This window comes from Liolophura sinensis, chromosome 1 (genome assembly GCF_032854445.1).
Source record: "Liolophura sinensis isolate JHLJ2023 chromosome 1, CUHK_Ljap_v2, whole genome shotgun sequence".
NCBI lineage: Eukaryota > Metazoa > Mollusca > Polyplacophora > Chitonida > Chitonidae > Liolophura > Liolophura sinensis.
Window position 1 is genome coordinate 78,459,899 of NC_088295.1, and position 14,996 is coordinate 78,474,894.

The 14,996-nt window shown below is 39.7% G+C and overlaps 1 protein-coding gene across 1 annotated transcript in view; it reads right to left on the bottom strand.

Annotated features, from left to right (window-relative positions):
* LOC135464396 (macrophage mannose receptor 1-like) overlaps nt 1-14,996 on the bottom strand; it is a 33,261-nt gene that overhangs the window by 4,120 nt on the left and 14,145 nt on the right. Inside the window, exons 17-38 of the mRNA XM_064741827.1 lie at nt 14,402-14,572; nt 13,583-13,699; nt 12,994-13,107; nt 12,740-12,787; nt 12,188-12,367; nt 11,655-11,803; nt 10,979-11,098; nt 9,398-9,513; nt 8,668-8,813; nt 8,159-8,358; nt 7,167-7,300; nt 6,027-6,091; nt 5,475-5,642; nt 4,977-5,021; nt 4,559-4,728; nt 3,599-3,663; nt 3,256-3,356; nt 2,625-2,765; nt 1,964-2,089; nt 1,482-1,651; nt 1,065-1,164; nt 239-486 (exon numbers count right to left, since the gene is read on the bottom strand). Of these exons, the coding sequence (XP_064597897.1) occupies nt 239-486; nt 1,065-1,164; nt 1,482-1,651; nt 1,964-2,089; nt 2,625-2,765; nt 3,256-3,356; nt 3,599-3,663; nt 4,559-4,728; nt 4,977-5,021; nt 5,475-5,642; nt 6,027-6,091; nt 7,167-7,300; nt 8,159-8,358; nt 8,668-8,813; nt 9,398-9,513; nt 10,979-11,098; nt 11,655-11,803; nt 12,188-12,367; nt 12,740-12,787; nt 12,994-13,107; nt 13,583-13,699; nt 14,402-14,572 (2,894 nt within the window). The remainder of the gene's footprint in view (nt 1-238; nt 487-1,064; nt 1,165-1,481; nt 1,652-1,963; nt 2,090-2,624; nt 2,766-3,255; nt 3,357-3,598; nt 3,664-4,558; nt 4,729-4,976; nt 5,022-5,474; nt 5,643-6,026; nt 6,092-7,166; nt 7,301-8,158; nt 8,359-8,667; nt 8,814-9,397; nt 9,514-10,978; nt 11,099-11,654; nt 11,804-12,187; nt 12,368-12,739; nt 12,788-12,993; nt 13,108-13,582; nt 13,700-14,401; nt 14,573-14,996) is intronic.

The window sequence follows — 14,996 nt, forward strand, 5'->3', positions numbered from 1 at the left end:
TATACGGCCAAAATGTCAAGAGAAACCACTGTTATATTGTCAAAGTTTCATAACATATCCCCCCCCCCCCCACCAAAAAAAAAACCATGGTGTAAGGCCAAAAAGTTAAGAGAAACCACCGCTATATGAGCAAAATGTCGAGAGAAACCACCGCTAAATGACCAACATATTAAGAAAATACATCGCTGTATGCCCAAAATGTTATTGAGCGTTGGTGTCATCTACCAATGTATCTCACCTGATTATCTGACAGACCTATCCAGTAGATGGAGCTTTTCCCGATGAGCATCACTTGGAGTAGAGCTTGCTCATATACACTTGTTATGGACACTAAGTTTCCGCCATTTTGTGTACAGAAAGTGTTGGCCGCCTGCCAAGTCCTCGGTGTAGAATCGATTTTATAACAATTGTCCCCGTAGCCCACGTAACCCGGCTTCTGACAAAACGGTGGCTGTGGGGAAGCCCTTGGTATTGGAATGCTTGGACCTGTGGCGCAATGGAAATGTTATCAGTTAATATCAGTGAAAAGTAGTTCTTTACCGTTTTGTAATAATAAGTTTACAGCGCAATGATAAAATCTCAAAGGCTATTTAACAACTTAACGAATAACAAAAATAAAAGGCCAGAGTGCATAGAGAGTAAAACCTAAGCAGCGACGACAATGTGATAGTTGTCAAATGGTCGCATGTAACCGGTGAAATACGGCCTCAACGCCGACGGCTTGACGTGATTAACATTCGTTATTACAAATACTTTGCCAATCTGTACACAGATTTCATCAATGTTAAGTTACCATATAGAGCCCCACATACAACTTGGCAATAGTTACATTATACCATTCTTCTTGAATAAAATAAACTAACAGACTACAGCAAAGAAAGTACATCAGACTTGTGACGGCAGTTGGAAAATGGCCACATGTAATTGTGGAAATCGGACCTCTTGTATAGTTATCACAAGTAGGGCAACTTACACCATTATCCCCTAGACCCATGGCTTAAGCTGGATTAGGAAAAAAGGTGTAGTAAACTACCACATGGACTGTTTCTGTGGTTATGTCTTACTCTTGAAAGCCTCGCATACAAAGCTGGCACGCAAAGAACATTTAGCATCACTCCACCGACCGGCCTTCCAGTATTGAGGGTAGATCTGAACACAATCCTCCTGAAATGCAGTATACGTGGAATAATTATTCTTTTCACAGCACTTTCAAGGTACCAAAAATCTAAACGACTGATTTGAAACCATTGATCTGGTTGTTTATCTTTAGTGATATTTTGTAGGTCATTAAACATATGCATGATTCATGTATGGTCTATAGTCGTCTCTTAAGTGAACGCATTTATCTTAGCTCATTGTTTTTGATGAATTAAAAGCAATGTTCAATTGTTCTCAAAAAGAGCACCTGATAAATTTGTCAACACTGAAGTCTCAACGGAATAACAAATCTTTCTCTTCATTTCATGGAATTGGTGTCTTACTATTTGGCCACTTTTGGCTGTTTTGGCCACTCCGTTTGGTTCTCCCCGGTCCCAGAAGGTAAATTTAACGTTGGAATTGTCGGTCCACACAAATCTATTTTCGGTCTGAATGTCGTTCAGACCAATCCATATCATGTTTTTTCGTCCATTCAGCATACTGACCAGGACCTCTGAAGAAACAAGTGAAAGTCTCGTGAAACGCATGTCTTAGGTGATAAATGGTGTGGACATATGAATGTTGGCGAACATCCAGTAATATTAAATATGCCGTCGCTATTTTAGCCAAGGTAAGGATAAAAACCCATTTTGTTGGTGGAAAAGTGCGACAGCATTAATTCGTCACTCACCCCGATAAACTGAATCACCAAAACCTAAAGCATGTCACTCACATGATTAACGACATTTCTTAAAATCAATTTGATGTAAATCAGAAAGCGCTTTAAAACCAAATTGATTTGGATGTACGGAAGCTTCCCACTCACGCATTTCTCTATAGTTGGCGATACTAGCCAGATCCGATTGGGCGTACATCTTCTGACACGCGGTTCGAGCACTCGTCCAGTTCAGCAGAGTGAAATCCGATGCCATTGTGAAACACTTGGAACTCCCTTGTATAATGAAACGAGTAATGCAAAAATATGCAAGTAAGAAATATGCATGTTACCAGTATGACCACATGGGTCAATACTGTGGAAAAGGCATAGCTGTAACAGTTTGTGTTCGAAGGACATAACAAAATCAATGTATGCATAAATGATCCTATTGCGAAACAATGACTAACTTTCTTCTATTGGCCCTGTTTGTCTCAAAAGAGATGGTGTTTATGTAAGATGTTTGTAACCGTGTCAATAATGGGAATATTTTTTGATTTCGTCTGATGGCCCGAAACGTCCTCAAGTCAGTCATTTACATCATCATTATCATGTTATCCACTGATACGAGTCTTCCTTAATGTTATTATTTTCAAATGCCTATCAAATAACATGTAAATGACAACGTAATTACTAAACAAAAGCCTTTACATTTTTACCTGTAGTATTAATAGATGAAGTTGGTACTATCCCAGGAGATATGCCAGTTTAGCAACGGTTTACGTACATTTTTTGCCTTTAAGTGGCATCACAGCTCATTGTGATTACTTACAAGGCCCCAGGGCTGTGAATCCTGAGGGGCAGCCACCCTTAGTCACGGGAGTGGGCGCTAGAGTCTGTGCTGGGTGTTTACCATCTGGACGTTTACAGATGAAGTTTAGCTTCTGAGCACAGTTATTGTCGTTCCATTGACCTGGGGACAACAAGATCCTCTTTCACGGAAGGCACGGATACATTCAGGGTGTTCACGAAAGGTACGGATACATTCAGGGTGTTCATGTTGCCCACTTTATGGCAGTCATATTGAACCAATGCTGCTATATATATATATATATATATATATATATATATATATATATATATATATATATATATATATATATATATATATATATATATATCAACCCAAGTTACTATTGCTCCATCGTGGCCAACTCTACCGTTGTTCTGGAACGATAGCCCCACATGTGATGTATAGTGGTACTGGAGGTGTCACTTCCATGAATCCTGGGAAATTTTGTAATTTTCATGATTTTAAGTCAACTATAAATCCAGGCGTCGTAGAAGACATTCGCTTATCTGTTACTAACATAATAGATGCGTCATGTCATTTGCAACTTCCAAGTCATACCTAATGAAGAATCAACGGATCTTCTTCCTGAGATCTTACAAAATTTCCTTACCATTGTAATTGAATGTGTTGACACATCTCTCTCCTCCATACATGTCGTTAGGCTCGCGTGGAGCCCAGTTCTTATAATCCAACGGGGTGCCATCTGTCCATCTGGTCACAACGGTCATCATGTGAGAATTAATGAGTATGCATCAAAACTTACCCTACGATAAACAAATCTGATTATGACAACACTGATTACATCTCCGCAATTTTAAAATTATCTCTTAAAGGAAAGTTGACTTAACCACTAAACTTTAAATTTGATTCAAGTATATTTTACGGATAGGCACGAAAATTACAAAAGAACATCAAGCGATCAAATGTCTATTCATTTAATCTATGTTACCCACTCGTAGCTCTTTAGGTTCAGCTCATTCAACCCAATCCAGTAGTCCGTGCGATACAGCTTGGAAATCTGCAATAGTTCAGATGTGAAGGTTTATGAGATCCCTGTATCGATGGTCTTCAGCTTAGAAAAACTAATCGACTTTTGTCTGGTTCCAGCTAGTCGTCTAACATGTATTTTTATTTCGCTGCTACAGTCAGGCCCTTACTTCAAGAGGGTTCCAACTCAACTGCCGTTCTTTCGGCTGCCGCCTTGTTTTCATCTGACTCCCATACACAATGAACATAGCAATAACATATACATATAAGATAAGGCCTAATCCAACACATAGAGCTATATCACACATGTTTATTTGATTTTACTCTCCATGATGAAGTCTATTGTACCGTAAATTCTTGAGTACTGCGTAAAACACCAATCAGATAAATAGATAACTATTGTTTTCTGACACAAGATTTGGCTGATTGATGAAGGTACATGTACGTTGGAGCTGTATGTGGGGGGCCAGCGATGACAGTGTCATAATTGACAAATAGTCACAAGTAACGTGTCTAATCCGGGCTCCTTACCGATTACCTCAGCTAGGGTCTCACTCTAACTGATCATGTAAATGCTTAACTAGTAGCGACATACACCATCCCTAACACCATGAGGCGTCATGTGATTGTTTACTGATTGTGATCATAACACATCATTTTGAATAATTCTAAACATTTGATGTGTAATAAATTGTAATTAACATCGCTGCATTTGTGTCATAATTTTTACTAAAACCATTTCGCCAGGGTAGGTATATTACTATTTAACAATTTCCGCGAACAGTTAAAATAAAGCCCAAACAGAGGTAAACTGACCATCGGCCGGCTTTCACCGGTCAGTGAGTGTAAACATCTGCCAGTGTCAGACTGTTGTCGCTGCCCTGAATTTACCCTTTATACTGTCATATCGTCCGCTGATAACTCACCAGACTGATGACAAAGTCATTCTCCTCCTTTGTGTGGATACTGGCCAGTTCGCCGCCATTTTTCAAGCAATAGTTTCTGGCGTCATACCACGTCATTTCCTGTCCGTAATAACTGTAGTAATAGCACGTGTTGTTGTAGCTGTACCAGCCTGACGAGGTGCACGTGGCGGCTGACAGGAGGGAATAGCGAATATCGTTGACAGTGAGCACAGAATAATTACTAAAAATTCGTGCCAAACTACACCTGGCATTTACAACCAAGAGGGTATTCCAAATCAAGTAATTACGTGTTAAAATTTATCTTGTAGAACAAAATGTGCTTCATGAAAACGTTGTTTAATGAATCCGTCTGTTCACAGATGTTGTAACACTCGGGCTGGTTGGGTAACGGTTAAACAAAAATACAAATTTGACTTACGATTGGTGAATGTCTGGGGATTGATAGTTGTTCGAACACGGAGACCTGCACGACGATAAATGCACGTAAAGAAATGAATGCTTGCAAACATTTGCAAAAACGTGAAATAAAAATCTACTGCAAACTGGTGACACGAACACAAAAATATTTTCTCACAGTTACAGTTATCAATGATTATTACACTATAATAAGGAGAGGACCAGGAGCCTCTCACCAATGCGATTGCTGTGAGTTCAGATTCAGCTCATGCTGGCTTCCTCTACGGCCGTACGTGGGAAGGTATACCAACACCCTGCGAATGGTCGTATGTTTCCCCCGTGCTCTGCCCGGTTTTCTCCCATCATAATGCTGGCTGCCGTCGTATAAGTGAAATATTTTTTGAGTACGGCGTAAAACACCAATCGAATAAAATAAATAAAGTTAGACGTTGTGCTGTAATGAAAATTTTGTTTAGCATTTCGTGGATCATCGGTTCCAAATGTACGTGGACTGACAAACCTTTTTTAATTTTGCAGATGAAGTTTTTGCTGAGGGCACAGATAGCGTCATTCCACTTGACACTGTCTTTGTTAAACTCCACACAGTCCTCCTGATTATTGTGGTTGTTGGGCTGGTTGTCGGCCCAGTTCACGTAGTCATTAGGAGTTCCGTCACTCCATTCATAACCTGCACAGACAAGGATAAATGTTAAGTATAAACTTTTACATATATACAGCAGTCTGCTTGATACTTTCTTCAAATTCTTTAAAAGTGTCCAACTGCCTAACATTCGGATTTCAGATAATATCATTTAATGCAAATGTTGAGCGTTGGTGTGAATTTATTCTTCTGGGAATTATTTAGATACAGATCCTACCATAATGTCAATGCATTATTGACTACATTAAACAACACTTAACCCTATGGTATCCGTTCTTTGACGGCAGTCAGTATTTCTTACTGTTGCATTATTAAAGGCAAGATAATATGTGATAGAAGTGACTCTCATTATTGTTCTCATTGTCTAGAATGAGACTACTTATTCGAACACTTGGCATTATACTATACTACCTTCCTGGACAGCTCTGTCATTCATCCCAGTCCAATAGGTCCCAGGCTGTAGGTACTTCATAAATCTGAAACACGAAGTTTTGTGCGCACTAAAGTCTTATCAAAGATCTCTAAACCATATCCTTATTTACAGCATAGTACTTTTCTTCCAACAAATATAAGCTCTGTGATTACCAGTGACCAGTGACTATATAAGAGATGTGAATATACAGTAATAATACCCGCCACGGGCACTTCTGCAGCTGGGTATCGTTAACCTAAATCTTATTTTGGGTGACTTAGGAAACTGAGCCAAGTTGTACGAAACTGTATTATAGTCTATATGTTTTAGCCATTCCCATATATTCAGATGACTGTAAAATCAAACCAAAATGGCTTTTAGTCAGTGACATCTAACAATCCAAGCTCTACACATTGATATGTAAGACATCCACATACTTACAAAGGAAATGCAGTTAGAATAATTTTTCTAATATATAATTTTAAAAAGCAAGTTGTATGGTAGGCAATGGGCGTGGAGATTAACTTGTACAATGGCCGCACCAACGAGCACACAGACTATATTGTTTTAATTTTCTGACATCCATCTCTAAATCCATACTACCGCGAGATCATATACTACAAGGGATAAAATAAAATTTATTTATTAACGTTACATTATACTAAACGAGGGAACAATTTCAAACAGTGCAGTCTCAGAAACAGGGTATTTATAGCAGTTTAGGTAACTGGTGTCGCCGTCCATCAAAACATGTTGAACTCCGCCTAATATCCAGCATGCCACTGGGTTTGAATAATTGTGACCTCACCAGAAGTAATGATTTCTTGTCATCGCAACCGCGTTTATTTGCTTTAACATTATGAATGACAAAAAGTATTCTAACTTCATTTTCCTTGCAAGAATATGAACTTCAAAATATTCATTTGTAGAGACTGTGATGTTACGTGTCACTGATTAAAGACAATTTTGGTAGCGAGTATGAGACCATAGCAATTAAGCTTCGTATTAAGTTTAGAACACCCAGTCTAGCTGACATGAAATTCAGCAATAACACAAACCTGATTGTTATTTGTTTAATTCCACTGGTTGTTTTCAATTCCCTTCCGTTTTCTACACAAATGACAGAAGCAGAGGCTTACTTGAGTACAGTAGAGAGTATGAACTGCTCCTCGTCATCGCTGTGTATACTGGCCAGATTAGCACCGTAAGCACGACAGTAATCACGTGCCTCGGTCCACGTCTTCCTCAGGTGGGTTTCGTAGGCGTAATACCCCTGGTAAAAATAGGGGAAACATCTTCTGTCACGGAACAAAGCAAGATCACAATGTATCCGTTTAGCAGAATACATACATATGCACTGAGCCTTAATCAAATTTTCCAAGTCGGGTCACACCAAAGACTTGGTACGTGTGGGCGTCTTACTTGTCCCTCGGAACTGAGAGGTTTGATCGAGGAGCCATGACTGTTTGGCCCGGTGGATGATGGATTTCAAATTAGATCCTTTCAATATGCTACAACGAAAGCAATGACTGCTCAGTTCTGACTGCTGCGAAAAAAGTACGACTCTTCCAGTTAATACGCAATTTATGAAGACATGAAAAGGCGTGTGACTAGAATGTTAATCCGAACAGGATATTCCCTACGATCTGCCCTGCTTCCATTACAGTGACTTGGCTGGTTGCATTTCTGCGCTGTCACCTTATGGCAGTGGGGTCCACCAGCCCTGTACAAAAGTTTATTTATTTTTTATTTCACAGGTGTTTTACGCTGAATTTTTCACTTGTACGACGGTGGCCAGCATTATGGCGGGAGAAAATTGGCCGGAGAGGACTCGAACTCACAGCGACCACATCATTTGGTGAGAGGCTCCCGGGTCATTACGCTGCGCTTGCGCGCTAACTAACTGTGCCACGGTGGCCCCTCTGTACAACGAGAAGCAAATCTTGTAACACATGGAACAACAGTGCCCTCTACCTATTTGAAAAACAATGTCAGCTATGATTATTCATGATTACTGGTGTTGGTCTTGAGATAAGTGGTGTCGTTACTTAAGTAGGTAGAGGGCACCGCTGTTTTGTGAGTTTCAAGATTTGCTTCCCGTGACAGAGGTCTGGAGAAGCTCTTTGATTACCTTGTAACAGTAGCCATTGAACTCGTTCCACTCGGCGGGACAGTTTGGTTGGACGGTGGGTCGGGTTGTTGTGGGAGGGTTAGTGAAACCCTTCCGTGAGTACTCGCACACGAACTGATTTCTCTCTGTGCATTTCCGGTTTGACCAAAGACCAACAGGTCGACTTGTAGTCACGGCGATGCATGTCGCTTTCTCTTTCCCTGTAAAATCCCAAAGAGAACACAGTTCAGAATGTTTGTATGTTCATCTTTTCGTCTTACATCATGGTAGATTTACTTAAACTTTCCACATAAAGGTTAACTATCATAGTTGTATTTATTTCACGAGTCCTTGGCTTGGTTACTTATAATTCGTCATGCGAGATGTGAAATGTTCGTTACTTTCTATACCACGATGCGAGTTTTTCAAGTGATTTATTGATATAACTAGTTTTCGGAAGTCATCAACTGAACAGTCTCATTTGAGCTAGAAACTGCAAGCTTTAGTTAAAGACTGTTTGATGACCTTACCACTGTGTTTTCTGTCCCAGTTTGTGTAGTGGATGCGGGATCCACTTGACCAACGCACGCGCCCTGGTCTGGAAGTATCGCTCAAGCCAATCCACCAGTTACCTGCCCTTGATGCCAGTTCGCTCGATACGAACGACTGTACGTATCTGAGGTAGTTAAATGCATGCACAATTCAGGGACTCGGAGATTTTATATGCTTAGTTACGACGTTAGGGTTTTAAGATTTTAGTATCAGATCTAAGACAATGAAGAGAGCGTCCAACACAAAACACATTTACGAGTGAAATCGGGTACTCTGGTTACAGGTCCGAAGCATTCGTCAAAGTGTTTGTTAAACAACACTTAAATAAAGAAACCGTTACAATTCTGAAACAATTCAGTTGTATCTCACATAATTCTTATATCTCAATGAGTTATATCTCAACATTAAGAAATAAATAATAATTTGTCTCTGGTTCTCTTGTTGATCCAAGCAATCACAAATACAATGACATTTACATGAATGAAGAACAAATATTGACAAAAAGGTTGCATACCCAAAGGTTCACCTTCAAGTAATCACTTAATCGAGAAAAGCCAGGAAATTCCTTCCGTAAATATATACTTGAAACCACTAAGTCAAGTGCAACCCAAACAGAGAACCACTCTCTTCGATAATTCAAAAAATCAGTGTTTAACTCTGGGAAAATAATGCAGTTAAGGAACACTGGGTTTTACTATCAGGAACTACCTGTCATTGATGGTAACAAGGTGCCCTTTTTTCGACGTGCAGTATTTTTCTGCGGCTGCCCACGTGTATCGTCTTGCCACAAACTGATAACAACTGCCGTAATATCCCAGGGCTCCCTACAACATCACGGTTATTTAATTACATGAATTTACTATATACAATGTCTGCAACCAGTATATTTACTTCTGTCTTGTTGGCTGCATATAAGTGAGTGAACGAGTGCTTGGGGTTTAACGTCGTACTTAAAATTTTTCAGTCATATGACGACGTAGGAATCCTTACAGTGCATGCAATGTGCCCGTTTGTTGCAGGACGGATTTCCACCCTTCTTTTATCTAGTGCAGCTTCACTGAGACCACTTACCGAAGGCAAGTAAGCTGCCCCGCCCGAGCCATTACACTGATACGGGTCAACCAGTCGTTGCACTATCCCCTTCATGCTGACTGCATGTAAGTGTAAAGCGACAGGAGGAGTAGCACAATTCCAAGGCTAGCCTCAACAGTATAACCCGTCGATTACCTTCGGGAACTGCCCGGTTTCCGTCCACATTAATGATAGTTGGCGTGTAAGTGAAATACTCTTGAGTGTCGCGCAAAACACCGGTCAAATAAAAAAATAAAAAAAATAAAAAAACAAACAAATAAATAAATAAATAACAGTCTAGCCCTACCAACTCGCTAATCGAAGCTTTGATGTTTACCTTCGGATTTCTTTCTAACAAGATAAGCTAACAGTTAACAGTATTTGGGTTTTACTTGAAATACTAATTCTTAATACTAAGAAACAAACACAACATAATTTTAACAGATCCCTGTGAGCGCTTCAACACGATCTCACTTTCCCTCAGGTTATAACATGGCGAATTGGCGAAACTGTTAAGGTTAGCCCTACAAAATGTGTTGCAGGAAGACGAGGTCAGTTCATAAGTGAGACACAGAAAAACGATATTTTAAACAATGTACTTGACATGAGATGCAGAGAGCTATTAACCAGTGCCGTAGATTGGATACAGGCCTATGATACCAAACGTGCAGAGTGAAGAAAACAAAAAAGCAGACACAAAAACAGTCCAAGGAAGTTTCTGTAAAGCAATGATCAGTAAAACGCACTATTTTTTCAACTGGCAATTTTCACAGTGAGAGTGATACAATTAACGTATTGAACCTTAGTAAGATTTGCGAACACTGCGAGTGAATCTATAAGTATTCAGGGCTATTACATGTCACGGTTACGTAGGTTTTATATATTCTTGTGTGTGTGTGTGTGTGTGTCGTAGGCTTTATCGTTTTAGATCGTAAATAAAAGATGATAAATGAACATACTCTTTTAACGGAAAACAGTTAAAAAAGAATAAAAGCGAGAAAGAATGATTGCCAAGGTATAAGAGAGATTTACAGCACAGAGAGCAAAACCAGAAAAACGATGATAGTATGATATCTGGCCAAAATAATCACATATATTTTCGCTGAAATACGGCCTCTTGACATTTTAGCTCCGTTAGGGTTGTATTCTAACGATACCACATGTTCCTCTAGAATTTGCTGCAGACACCTGACAACTGCTATTTAACACTATACTCACATAAGAACAGCCGTTTAACATAGGGGACCTGGTCGTCTTTGGCATCACGTATTGACGTGCCTCACAAATGAATCCCTTCACAGAGTTATCTGCGCAGACATAATCCAACCAGCCCCAACCCTAAAACCAGAAATAATCGCATTTACGCCATTCCTCGCTTATGTCAATTGCATCTGCTGGAGAAAAGATGTATACATGAAAGGGTTAACTGTGAAGTTTTGAATATCATTGCGTGAAGCGTGAGTGTAAACCTCTCCTTAAGTATTCTCTATGTGTGTAGCACTCTCATGTCAACATAGGCAAAAGAAATACTCTTTTTTATTGTCACAACTACTTGCAAACCGAGGCTCAGTAGGTATCAGAAATTTTAAATTAGAATAAAACAGTTTCCTTGGCCATACTGATAACTGATTCTACATACACTGGAAGTCATCTCGCTGGTGGAGTGATCTAAACCAGCATAACAGTGGTATTGCCACTTTGCACGAAAGTCGAGATATTTTCTGGTACCTACTGGGCTTCTCCCCTCGTTCACACTGACACTTGAATGAAATCCCTTTGAATACGGTCTTACAACAATATACAGTGCAAAAAATAATAAATAAACAGTTGTATATAAAAGACACTGGTTTCTCCTGATAACTCAGTACAGTTACCACAGACAGATATGCCTTACACGTAATGCCACGCAATCTTCTCTGGCGCCATGATAATTGTTCGGTTCCCCTTTGGCCCAGTTCGTGTACACGACAGGACTATCGTCAGACCATTCAAAATTCATCTGGTTCTTCTGATCATTTAAGCCAATCCACACTCCTCCGCCATCTACGAATGACAAAGATCACGTGAATGTACCCATGGAAATTTCTAAAGAAAGACGTTTTTTCGGTCATTTTTTTTGAGAGTTTATCAATTCTTTGGCAATAAAATGTAGTAGCAAGGCACATTAGCAAAATTAGTGCTTTTATCAGGTAGTCCCATTTAAGTGGGGGTGAAAGCGATTATCTGATGATGCTTTATCTGAAATCTTAAAAAAAAAATGTTTTTTTTTTCCAAATTACAGTCTATCATAGACGTAATCGTTAGCAAAACGGCCTTCTCTTATTTCATTTGGAACCTTCGAATACAAATAAGGATGTTTTCACGAAAAATTTCATAGAGTGTATTCACTTTCACATTATTTCACACTCAGTCGAGTGCGATACTTACACGTTCGCGTTTTAGTGCTGATGTAGTTATTCTCGGCCTTGCTCTGGACACTGACCAAATCGCCGCCATGTAAGCGACAGTAAGACAGTGCAGTTTGCCACGACCCCGACTGTTTCTTGAACATGTAGCATTTGTTCTGGTAGGAAGTAAAGCCAGATGGGCAGCCCAGGTATTTTCCAGCTGAAATATGATTAAAGACTTTCTGCGAAAGGCAATTTCTTCCTATGATTAACTACAGGACGTAAAGGCTATTGACCTGATGACAATGCTCCGTCATTTCACCCTGTAATATACTGGATGTCAGGATTACACGTTATACAAAAAGTATAAAATAATATATGAGAACTATGAGGAGTTGCTACCTGGTCAAATCATATTTACTAACCTTAGGATTCCTTCCTCTACTAATAATCCCGAAGAAAGTTGTAACTATATCATTCTTGCTGTCACTTAATGTCAGTGAAGTTTATATTTATTTATATCAATCTGAGAAATGGTTGTAGTCAAATTACATTTACTCAAGATAAGTGTGAAATATGAATGCAAACTTACCTGGCGCGGTGACCGGCGTGGTGGCTGGGCTCTGGGTGGCGGCCTTGGCTGAAAGCAAACACTGGGTGATATCACTTCGGTGTGAAGGTCAGTCAGATTTATTCCATTTCACCTTCTCTGATTGAATAATGGCGTTTATGACATCAAACCTTGCACATTATAGACCCAGTAATATGATGTGGTTTTGGCTCACTGTAGAGTCAAAGAGGAACAGTATCCATCAGCAGCCTAAATAAGTAGGAAATGGAACTTACATGCTTTCTTGCATATGAAGCCGTATCTTGCAAAGCAACCGTCATCGTCCCACATCCCTGAGCTGGCAATGACTCGTCCACAGTCTTGGTTGTTGTTGAAGTCATCTGGCTGCCCTGAAATCAACATTACCGAGCAACATAAAACATTAGTGTCTGTGAAAATAAGAAAATTGACACAGTGGCTCAAGTATCAGTAATACAGGCAATAAAAATGGATTTTAAATATTATTGAAAGATATAGAACACTATGAGGGGTCAAAATAACATTTAATCAGGAATTATCGATATGAATAAATATTTATTGATATTGCTACATATTTATCGATATTCATACTTTTAAATGTTTTTTTTACACTTTTTGCTTTTATTTAATTTGATTCAATTAAATTTTTCATTTAGTCGATAACCAGTATACAGAATGTAAATGGGGAAAACTGTCACCAAACTACTTTCCTACAATGAAGAAATAACTTTTACTTGTGCCCCGTTAAACACTGAATAGAATCTGTCGTTCGGTATATTCTGGGTCGAGTTATTTTCTTGGACATTTATTGGCAGAGCTTGTCAGGATTTAGCCTTTGTGTCTCACCCGCCGCCCAGTTAAGAAAGGAGAAGGCCGATCCGTCTGCCCACATCCAGCCTCCTTCAGAACTCTCATCAGTAGCCCCAATCCAGTAACTGCCGGATGTCAATCCCTTGATCCTCGCTGGAAGGAAATGATTACTAGATCATTCCATTCTTACACAACACTTGTGTCAAAGGGTGTGTTCTATACAGATTCCTGTCAATCCCATATCTACATTGTCACTTGCCGCCAAAGCTGAACGATCTTCTGTTCCTTATTCCATATTAACTCAGAATGACAGCGTATCAAATTAATCATCTTGCTTTGAACTAAATCAGATTTTATCATGTTAAAGCTTAATGTGTTTTCCTTTTATGGCACCCTATATATACAGCCATTCTTAATCCATGAGATTTTTGTCAAACATAAAATGTCTAACACACTGCTCATTAGAAGTGTTTTCTTTTTTTTTTTTAGTTTTTCATCTTTCGTGCTAAGTTCGGTTGAAAGTCCAATAAAAATACTTTACTGTACACATTCCTGGTTTGTTTGTTTGATTGGTGTTTTACGCCGTAATCAAGAATATTTCACTTATACGACGACGGCCAGCATTATGGTGGGTGGAAACTGGGCAGAGCCAGGGGGAACCCCACGACCATCCGCAGGTTGCTGGAGGACCTCCCCACATAAGGCAGGTGAGGAAGCCAGCATGAGCTGTACTTGAACTGACAGCGACCGCACTTGTAAGAGACTCCTGGGTCATTACGCTGTGCTAGCGCGCTAACTAACTGAGCCACGGAGGCCCCGTACACACATTCCTGGTAGATTTGCTATAAACCATACCCTCTATGTAATTCTGTTCAGCCAGGCTTCGGATACTGGCCAGGTCTCCACCCTGTTGCTGACACATCTGCCTGGCGTTCTGGAAAGTATACTGTTCCGATCGGAACTGATAACAGTTCCCGAGGGCCGAGTGTTCCTCCCAGAACGGCCCACAGTTCGCCGTCCAACTGGCTGAAACCAAAGGTAAAAGTGTCTACTAAATAGGAGTAAACGGACAGATTTAGTGCCTTCGCAAATCATCGAATCAAATTAGGAAGATAGTGGAAATGGCCCTAGCGGTTTCAGTAGTGTGTATCTGCAGAATTTCTGTAGCTGACTCTTACCAAAATTCATGGGCTCTGGCAGTTCAAAACTTAAAAAAAAAAAAAAACAAAAGTGGGGAATTCAAACTCTGGGCCATTTCATTTGTCTCCAGTAAATCGCGATTAAATTGATGTTGAAGACTGACCAACAACCTTATGGAACACCATAAAAATGGTGTGTCTAGGAGACTTACACCCTTTCCCATCATCAAAAATATTTTATAAAAAGCCTTCTGAAAATCGACGGCGAATGTACTATTCTGGCCATGAGTGATAGAACTAAGTCAAACGCT